At 32.5% G+C, this 11,067-nt stretch overlaps 1 protein-coding gene across 1 annotated transcript; it reads left to right on the top strand.

Annotated features, from left to right (window-relative positions):
- The first annotated feature begins 4,153 nt into the window (after window positions 1-4,153).
- Window positions 4,154-8,008, top strand: LOC141703592 (uncharacterized). The gene is made up of 8 exons (XM_074507061.1): window positions 4,154-4,209; window positions 5,097-5,176; window positions 5,360-5,646; window positions 6,213-6,606; window positions 6,900-7,009; window positions 7,184-7,243; window positions 7,455-7,505; window positions 7,712-8,008. The coding sequence occupies exons 1-8, from the start codon at window positions 4,154-4,156 to the stop codon at window positions 7,802-7,804; spliced, it is 1,131 nt and encodes a 376-aa protein (XP_074363162.1). The 3' UTR covers window positions 7,805-8,008.
- The last annotated feature ends 3,059 nt before the right edge of the window (window positions 8,009-11,067 follow it).

Genomic DNA, 11,067 nt, shown 5'->3' with positions numbered 1-11,067 from the left:
TGTGAGATTTGAAAGAGTTTAAAATATACTGCGAAATTAACAAAATCCAAAATTTTTCATTGTATGTACAAAATTTGAGATTTGAAAGAGTTTGAAATTTGAAAATTATCTATATAATCTAAATTGAATACACCCCCTAATATTTTCCATTATATGTAATAATTTCTAAAGAGAATTGTTAAATAAGCTCCACTTTTTACTATATAAGTTCCACTTTTAAATTTTAGACATGTTTAGTACACATTTACCCATAATTTTTAATAGTGAAATTCTTGGAATTTGTTGTTGCTATGGATAGTTATGTCATTTGCAAGACACCTGGAGCTTAAATAGTATTTTTTAAAGTTTATTTATCAATTCCCTTTCTAAATTTGGCATCAGTTTTTCTACAAGTTATCAAATTTAAAAATTATACTAATGTTTAAATTTTATTATATGATCCTTTAACTATAATATCCTTTGTCTAGAAAAGGGTATGATATAGTTTGTTATTATTGATAATTACTATACTATATACTATTTATTATTATTATTATTATTTATAATATATTACTTATATTATTATTATAATTATTATTATTCTAGTTTATTTATTATTATTCTTTTGCCTCCGAGTGGTCTTCTTGTTGGGCCCATGGGCTCATATGGTCTAGAAATGTCTCTCCCAATCAAGCGGCCCACAAAATAAAATCTCAAAACCCTAATCTTGGCTTTATAAATTTATACAACCTTTGCCCACCTATCTTTGCACCATTCCTTACATTCATCAAAATCCAAAATCAATTTTCACGCTAGAGGTGCCACAAAGCCATCACCACCTTTGCCATCATGATGAATAATAGAGAGGAAGGTCACAAAGGAAGAAAGAGGACACAAAAATGTGTAACAAAGGAAGAATGGTGTTTTTATGCTATGTTGGGGGACTTCTCTATTTTGTGATCAGGAGTAAGTTCCTTGAACTATTTTTATGATATATATTTATATAGACACCACTGGTCTATAATTCGTGCGGTGCACGATTGTTTTAATCCTTATATACTGTAAATGATAATTTTAATATGTTGTTTTCTGGGATTTGAACATCACACGCCTAATCATAACAATAACTTTTAGGATTATATTATATGGTTATTTCATTTGAATTATCTAACGGTTGTGTATTGAGTGACCAAACTATGAATTGACCAGATAATCGACGAAACTTTTAATGTTATGTCGATGAAACTTTTAATGTTCACACTTTAATATAATAGTATATATTTATATCATTCTCTCTGTGTGTGATGTATGATTTGAGATAGACCACTTCAAATAGGGAGGAATTATTTTTTGTTTGGGGCTGCAACATAGAAGGATTAATTAAAATATTTGAGATTTGGGCGAGGAGATTGATTAATATCCCAAGCCCGACCCTTGTTCCCCGCACTGCTCTTAGGTAGTAATAAAATGTAATAGTTATATAAGATAAGGTTTAAGGGAGAACTTTTGTAAAAGGAGAACCGAGATAACGATCTTTAAAAATTATTTATAAAATCGAAAAAATTGAGTAGTTTCAAATATTTACAATTCTCCAAAAGAAACCAATCACAAACAATTTTTTTTCAAATATAAAAAAAGATCACGAGAAAACCTTATAATCTGGGAATTTTATAGATTTTAAAATTCTATTTTCGAATCACATAATTTTACAAGTTTTTTTGAATCTCGGTCAAAAATTTGGAAATTTTACATAATTCTTTTTATAAAATTTAATTACTGATTCAAATTTTGATGTTAAAAAGAAAATATAATGAAAACCAAAATGTTAATATACATTTATTTCGTAAAAAGCAAAGAAAAATATTTAGAATCTCGTTTTAAATATCAGGTTTTTAATTTCTCTTTCTAACATTAAATCTACTAATATATGAGAACCCACACTTATGTGATATATGAGAACTAATCTCCCCTAAACAAATTTAAAGCTACGTTTAATGTAGGCTATTCATTTGAAATCTATCTTCTTCATCCCAACCATCACCACATCCTTCCTCCTCACCTCACCCCTCCAGCCTATACGTCCGGCTACACCATCCCACACCTTTCTCTACCACCTATCCCTACTGTCTTCCCACCTAAAATCATCAATGTTGATAAAAATTACCAAAGTCAAAAAAATCACCATGGTTGTGTTAGGAGGAAACATACACATAACGAGATTCAATCTACCAATGCGGAGTACACACAAAACATGTATGACACGAAAAATCCGCGTCTCGACTTGCATTATTAATCCAAACAATTATCATTAATGCAATAGATACATAACACCTCAATGGTGTCCCAAGCCAAACAATGCTCAACCAAACAATAATAATCAATCAAGGATGTCTAAGCCCAATACTTAAGCATCCGCTCACGAGAGCGATACTTAAGTCTACATCTTAGACACTCCTCTCATCAATCAAACACAATGACTATTTATATATAGCCATCACAAAACTTAGCCAAAAAGATATACATAATCCGATTATAATAATAATTGTCTACTCGTATAATTATTGCCTAATCCAATTGTGATAATAATTTCCTACCCATACAATTATTACACAATCCAATTATTATAATAATAGTATTATTACCCAATCCAATTATATCTTGTATCACCAAGCCCAACCAGTTACATTGGGTTGAAACCCAACAATCCTCCCCTTTAACCTAATACTCTAGAGTAGATTAAACGGAAACCATCAAAATATCAACGTCTCTTCGCCGATGCCTCCCCTTGAAAAAGAATTCATTCTTCCAACTTTTGAGAATCACTAAAACCCGTATAGTGACCACCAAACTATCGTTCTTCATAATAGCGACATATCCATCCACAAAATCACATGCATCAATCATGAATGCTCCTTTCATCATTGAGTCACCCAATCCTTGCTTTCACAATCCTTTGGCCTCTTGAAGAAGAACAACAACATTAGCCAAAATATGCTCCTTGAACTTCGTGTCGAGTCTAAACGATTTGATCCAGGTGCAAGTCGACCGTCATGCAGCACTTAACTTTTTCTCTTCCCTCGTTAGTATGCTTCTTGTCATCAAATCCATCATCGTAATCTGCTATGCCAATTGAACCTCAAACTTTCATCCAACTCAATTCACCAGGAACCTCGATTCTGATACCACTCGTTAGGAGGAAAACACACAATTTTTCGAGATTCGATCTATCAATGCAGAGTATAAGACATTTATGAGTTATGACACGTAAAACCCGCGTCCCAACTTGTATTATTAATCCAAACAATTATCAATAGTGCAATAGTTACATGATACCTTAATGGTGTCCGACGCCAAATATTGCTCAAGCATACAATCAAACAATAACAATCGATCTAGGATGTATAAGCCTAATACTTAACATCCGCTCACCATTACTTAAGTCTATATCTTAGACACTCCTCTCATCAATCAAACATAATATGACTATGTATATATAGCCATTATGAAACCTTGCCAACAAGACATACCTAATATGATTATAATAACAGTCTACTCATACAATTATTACACAATCCAATTATGATAATAATTGCCTACCCATACAATTGTTTCACAATCCACCTATGATAATAATTATATACCCATACAATTATTGCCCATCCAATTATATCTTAAATCACTAAGCCCAACCAATCACATTGGGTTGAAACCCAATAGGTTGAACTACTCCTACCACCGCACTACAACTACATACGTCCGACCACCCTCCGACCACTAAAATCAAAAAAGTTACCACCGTCAAAAAATAATCACTGCAGTTAAACATATAAATCACTAGAAGAAAACCATCATAACCACCACACAACAAGCACATCTGTCCATTATCTTCGATCACCACCTAAAATCATCCAACATTATACTTAAATTATTATATGTAAATATAATTACTACAATCGACCAAAAAATCACTGAATTGAATCACCAACTGTATTCAGACAATCAGGAAAAATCATCGAACTTCGAACGAAATCACCAAACATTTATATATGAGAAAAATCGAACATAGGTCGGAAATTTGAATGGCGACAATAGTAAAGAAGACAGAGTGGTGCATTTTGAAAATAACAATTTTATAGTAAAAGAAGAGTGAGAAAAAGGAAGTTGAGTCAAGAGAATGGCGATGCAAACTGGCAAAAGGATATGTGGATTAGTGATGATCGATCTAAAAATGTATTGTTGAATAGGGGATAATAAATTCGACCGGAATCTGATGAAGACCGAAATTTGAAGACGAAGTATGATTCAGTGAATTTAGGAATTTTTTGGTTAAAAATAGGGGAATTGAGTTATTTTCTATGATGAAATTCGTGTACAATAAACAATTATTTAACCATTAAATATAATTTTATAAGGCGGAGAACTTATATTATTGTATAACATTTTAACATTTCTATTTTTTTTGGCAGACTACTCAATTCGAGTTTACATCAATAAATTTGAGTATTCGTTATTCAGTAGTCGAACTGAGTCGCGTGTTGATGTATATATATATATATATATGTGTGTGTGTGTGGAATACCTAAAATGGTAAACAAATATGTCATCTACTATTTTTCAGAAATTGGTTTTGGTTTTTTGTTTTTAATTTACATAATCTTTTTCCCTTTCTTTTTCTTTTTATTATTATTCTACACAGATTTTATCGATTTTTTTTAAACAAATTGTTTCAAGTACATTCTCAACATTCATACAATTATTTTGAAAATATATAGGTAATTACATTGGTTTACATGTTGACAATTAATAAATTTTTTTCTGGGTAAAGCTTAACATAAAAGAAACATTTTTCTTCAGAAATAGGACATTTAACTTGTTTAAAATGCCAGTCAGAGTTAAATCATCGGAAACCAACTTGATTTTTCAGTACATATATAGACTATTTCCATGAACCATGATGACTATATGAAAGTTCATTTTATGTTATTAGTTCCTGTATTTTGTGTCATTAATTTCCCTAGATATTTACCATGTAATAATTTTAGTTTTAGTGCACGTTTTATTTCTTTCATTCCTGAGTAGAGCCATTCTCTAAGTAATGTTGTTCCAAAATGTTTCAGAGATTGCATAAAAGCGTGCCACCCTAAATGTATAGGCAAGGATGATTCAGTCGTCGACACCGGAAATTCCTGGACTTGTGGTATGTAGTAAAATATTTAGTTTTTTGTTTGCAGTCTTCCTTTGCCTCATTTGAATGTGCTCAATACATGCCATATGGGTCACCGAGGAGAGTTGATCTTTGTGTTCACATATATTTTATAAAATTGTTGTTTTAGCCTTTTTAATGTTTTTGTTTTAAGAACAAATTTGTAATTTAATTCAGTGGAATATCATAACGATGTATTTTTTTCTGGAGCTCGAATGTTCATTATCCTGTCATCAAATAATTTACTAACATATAAAACTTATGCTACTGCTTCAGATGCTCATTCTTGCTTCATATGCCACAAAGGCCAGGATTTTATTTGCGTGGGCTGTCCAAAGGCTCTTTGCAGGCACTGTATTGGGCAAGTTGAATTTGTTCAGATTAGAGGAAACAAGGGTTTATGTCATGTCTGTTTGAAGTATGGGCTACTAGTTGAAGAAAAAAAGGATGGTGATTATGACAGGGTACGCTTACTTTACAGATAATAAGTAGATACACGAAATTATACTAATAATTTTCAATTCCTTTTACCTCTAAAATTTTATCGTTTGTGAACACTATTAAATTTGAAGTATTTCAATCAGAAAGTTATTTGAAGAAAATATTTACTGTGTCATCTTCAAAAGCAGGAAACATATATAAAATATATGTAAAAATGAAGAAGAAATTGACCATCTTGGAAGTTTCATTTCTCGCATTTGCTTCAAAGTTACCTTATTATCTCATATTTATAGTATTTTCTTCAACTTAAAATTGAATATCACGACTGTCTGTTAGGTATTTCTACTTGTCCATGGTTCTTGCTTGGTTTATGGGACAGTAAAATTTTTTACCATGGAATAATTGTAGATAATAAATATGATCACTTAATTGTTCTTAGCGTCATGTTCTTTATCGCTGGGGTGAGGTGGGGTTGGGGCGGATTAAGATCAAGTTGGAGGTGAGATGATTGATGCAGGTGGTTATTCTATGTTTTGTACTATAATGGCTATGAATTTTCTTTATTACTTGTCTTACTGTTTGCATGCAGAAATTTATGGAGCACTTTGGTTTAGCTTGGAAAATTATCAGGGAGAGAGAATCCTTGACTCTGAAATATCTCCGCTCTGCGGAAGATAGAATGAAGAAAGGCGAATTCTATATGTCTTGCTGCGACTCAGATGAGAATGATGGTGTGAAGTCAGATATATATGACAAATTCCCTAAGGAAAACTTGAAAGCTCGCAGGATTCCTCCACTCCAGTACGCGTCAATAGAACCTGAGAACATGACTCTGGTCTACCTAAAGAGGGGGTTAGTTAGGAAACTTCTAAAGGGACCCAGGACCTTGTTTGATGACAAGTTAATCGGAAGTTTCGTTAAAATCAGAGCAGCTAGGAATGACCGTTTTGACCAGAACATTTTTAAGCTCTTGCAAGTCACAGGTTAGTGTTGCTGTGTTGGTAGATGCATATGTCGTTCGAAGTTCGAATTGGGTTCCATATTATTTTATAATGGTACAAAGTTAGCTTCTTAAAGACTATAGGCCGGGTCACATGCATACCGTCCTTATAGTATAAATTTAACTCTAATATTGTTGAATTATTTAATGAAATTGCAGATTTTAAAACAACTGACTTGTATACATGTAGTTTGTCTCTTATGATTGCTGGACCTTAACATGATATTAGTTACTATAAACAAAATCAGTTCAGTTTATTCCTTCATGGATTTTCAGGCACAATATGGACTTACAATGGTGAAAATGATCCCGAGGTATTACTGCATGTTTCAGGCATGGAGAATAAAATTAGTATCAATTTGCTCGAAAACTGCAACATAACCCAGGTAATTATATTGGTTTTAGTAAGTTTTGTCTAAGATATTATGTCTTGCTAAAAAATTCTTGATTCATGCTTACCTTTTTTTTCAATATTTAAAATTATATTTGTTTTATAAAATTTTCAAGCTTATATTTCACTGTGAGGAATTTGGAACTTTGTTGCTTCTATTTATTTACAGGAAGAGTGCAAAGATTTGAAGATACGCATACAATGTGGCCTTTTAAAACAACCTACTGTAGTAAGTAATGTCCTTAGTAGTAGTGTTATGTTATGATTTGTTATTTATTCTCTATCATCTTATTGAGTTTGACATCATCGACTATTTTATCTAGCAAAAAAAAACATCATAGGCTATCGACTTTGTAGCATCCCTTATAACCATGACTGTGATTGTCCTTTATAAGCATCTTTTAGTTGTCCAACATTGAGCATGTATTTATATTTGACAGGATGAGCTTGAACAGAAGGCGATAATTTTGCACGAGGATATAACGAAACATGTAAGCATGTATTTAATATTGATTGTGCTTAGTGGACCATTTTTATTTATGCATAATATCTTACATAAAGTTGATCAGTATGTTTAACCTTTCTCAATTCCTCTTACTTCTTTCTGAATCTTCTATTTAATAAATTGTTGCGCTCAATAGTTTCCCTATATTAGCTTAACTCAATCATTTGGTACATGTTTTGTTTTTACTTCAAGTGGATTGCTACAGAGCTGCAGAGGCTTAAAAATCGTTTTGATCTAGCTTGTGAAAAAGGGTGGAGAGGACAATATCCTTTATTATTAGAATAATTCCTTACATATGCTATTTATACTACAATTATTACCTCAATTGTTCACCTTCACCCATTGACCTCTGTACAATGATTGAATTTGAAAAAAAGAGAGACCTTCTCCTGAAATCTGATGAGCAGGCAAAGTTACTGAATACTGTTCCCCATGTGGTCGCTGCTGCTGAAGGGGAACTTGAACGTCTTTCTAGGAACTGTTTGAAGGCTCCAGTTACTGGCGAAAGTAGATCAGGTACAACATATACACTGAGTAATAGTAACAGTATAAATACTGATCTTAACTTTGCATGTTCCAATATGGAAAGGTTATTAATTTTGACACACCTATTGGAATATATTTAAGCATCCTTAATTTAATAGGCTACTAGGCTACTGCTGTATTTAGCCATTCTAAAACCTAAACTTTGACAAGTTCTATTTATACCTAAATAATGTGAATTTCAAAAAAATTTAAACTGACCCCTGTCAAGCTAGTCCCGACTTTGTGGTTGGTTAGTAGATGATACTTTTCTAAATTATTTATATAGGGGTCATTTTTACTAATTTCCAAGGATTTGATTCCATCTTGTTATTCTCAGGTAAATTAGCGGAAGATAATAGGCCACCAATGGAGGAAGAAGCCGAGGCAATACTTCAAACAGGAGGTCAGAGGTTCAGACCCTGTGATAGTCCATAGGACCCTGAGTTGTGCATTTAACCTAATATCAAACATCTCATTTTAAATTGAGATGCATGAAAAGTTATACTGAATTTCTATTAATATTTGCTGAATTTCTCAACAAATATTAATAACACAATCATCGTATCTCCATGTCAACCTACCCGATTCTTTTTAAGATCTAAGCATTAATATTTAGTTACTTAAAATCATCTCCAAAGGTTGGACTTTGACAAATCATCGTAAATTATAATTTTTACCTTTTCTATGCACATAATTTTCGACCCTTCTCCTAAAAAATGCCCCAATTATTGGCACCCCTTTAAAATATTTATATTATTTAGTTATACTAATATATTGTATTTTTAAATTGTTATCCATATTATGATAAATAAGTTGGCACCTTGCTCAAGGGATGCCGACTTTTGGCACCCCATCAACTTTAATAGAGAGCCAACAAGGGTGTTGTGCCATGTCATGCCACGTGGAAGTTGGCACCCCTTGTTGGAGTTGCTTTAATGCTATGATTTGTGCATGTCTAAACAAATCCATATAACTAGCTCTATTTGAACCTAGGGGACATAGTATTACTGTATATCCATCGGCTTAAAATCATATCTTCTTCAATTTTTTCTGTTTACACACATTACAGATAGAGCATAACATACATATACTTAAAGAGTATTGTAGAGTTCAATACTTAATGTGCCAATTCAACAGTTACAAACCAATTACCAAAAAGGAAAACTGTACTTGATATTATTATATTATATATGTTCTTTAAATCATTGATTATTACATAGTGCAGTTGAGATATATTATTTCAATTGGCCTTTTCCACTCATAGTTCGACGTTTATGTGCCAACTATGCATGTGTTCTGCTTATTATGACAACCATCATTTGACAAATACTTGTCATGTATGTCGTATGTGTAGGAGATCAAGTAATAAACAATCCAAGCGCATCTCTAGAGAGGACTCAAAGTATTATAATCGGTCCAGGGAATGATGAAGCAATCAGAAATGAAAAAGCTGAGGGTTCTACAGCAAAAGAAGTTACAGAAGGCTAGTATATGAAATTAGTTAAATATTAATGTCATCAGTATTTCGTTGTTTCTTCTAGTTTTTACAATTCTTTCAGTCTTAGTATCAATGGATGACAAAGGTATACTATTGTGTATTTTCCCGCCAGTCATGCATAAATTAGAAGACTAGAACCAACCAAACATACCCAGTATATCCTGAGTCTGGAGATGGTGGGATGTACACAGACCTTACTCCAATCCCAAAAAATGAAAAGTTTCTAAAAGGACTCCCGGATAAAACAATCCACTATGAGAAAAAATGTATAAAGAAAAGAATAACTGGTCTCGTGATTCTAATCAAGGAACAAGAATATATTAAACATAATGCGGTAATAGCACATGTGTAAAATTTTAAAGTTTCTAGCATGCACTATAGAAGGAAAGGGGCATAGTAAGCAAATAAGATGATCATCACACTCTATTGAGAACTTCAAACCCTGTACAACCCACGTCTTGCACCCCATGATACGGAATTTGTTAAACTTACCAAAGATCACCTAGTTTAGTTCAAAGTCTCTAAAAAATCCTATTTGAGGTCATACCTTCTTAAATCTAGCCCTCTACAGATCACTACGCCCTCCAGTACTGCCTCCTACAAACATGACCAAACAAACGTTAAGCGCAGCTGATATAGTATTATTCTATCGCTCTAACGTCACGTTTTCTCCATAATATCTCTTTTACACACAGAAGAGACACTACATTATACAGTACTTGCACAGTTTATACAGTTCACAGCTCAATGAGTCAATATCACAACCCAGATTTTACCTGGGAAAACTTATTGATAGCCAGAACCTCAAAACTCTCAGTCACATTGTTGCTTCTCTAAACATGTCAGTGTTATTGTAGTCCAGATGTAATATGCATCGTCCTGTATATATACCAAGATAGGAACCTGTACTTGATATTGTAATATTATACAATATATAAGCACGTTTTCTATTAAAATAAAGTAAAATTGTTGATAACAGCATGTATCATAAGGCTTATTAGGAATGGTGTGATTATTTATCCCTCCTGATTTAATTTCCTTAAATATGTTATTTAGTATCCAATTCTAGTGTTCACTTTATAATGTGTAATAAATTGATAGCAAATAGCTCTGGTGCAATGCAATACATTTTTCGCGCTGTGTGAAAATTTATTTATGTTCTGCTATTCTCAGTCAATGCACACATTTACCTCTATGTAAATATGTTTAAATGAAACCATGTTATGTTATATCCTATGGAAAATGAATTTTTTTTAAGTCAGACGTTTTTTCCTTACCACATCAATACAAGTGACAAGTATTAATAATTATGTAAATGCAGGCTGCCTACATTTGTCGTTGACTACCTATGATATTCCATGTAATGGTAGAATGTGCTAATTAAGATATATTCACTGATTTTGCACTATGCGCAATATGTCGTGCTATTATACGCAATGCGTGTGACGTTCACTCCGAGTCCCCAATATATATATGTCCAATCCAGAAAATGAAACCATGATTTTATATGTGCAGAGAAAAAAAG

This window comes from Apium graveolens, unplaced genomic scaffold (assembly GCF_009905375.1).
Source record: "Apium graveolens cultivar Ventura unplaced genomic scaffold, ASM990537v1 ctg680, whole genome shotgun sequence".
Classification (NCBI taxonomy): Eukaryota; Viridiplantae; Streptophyta; class Magnoliopsida; order Apiales; family Apiaceae; genus Apium; species Apium graveolens.
The sequence above is the reverse complement of the archived record's forward strand: the minus strand, read 5'-3'. Positions and strand labels throughout refer to the sequence as shown.

What these genes read in the sequence shown, in the direction of transcription:
- LOC141703592 (XM_074507061.1), top strand. Translation starts at nt 4,154, where the DNA reads ATGGCGATGCAAACTGGCAAAAGGATATGTGGATTAGTGATGATCGAT. An exon ending in AGGATGGTGATTATGACAGG is followed by an intron (nt 5,647 to 6,212) that starts GTACGCTTACTT and finishes GTTTGCATGCAG; the next exon opens with AAATTTATGGAGCACTTTGG. An exon ending in AAAACTGCAACATAACCCAG is followed by an intron (nt 7,010 to 7,183) that starts GTAATTATATTG and finishes ATTTATTTACAG; the next exon opens with GAAGAGTGCAAAGATTTGAA.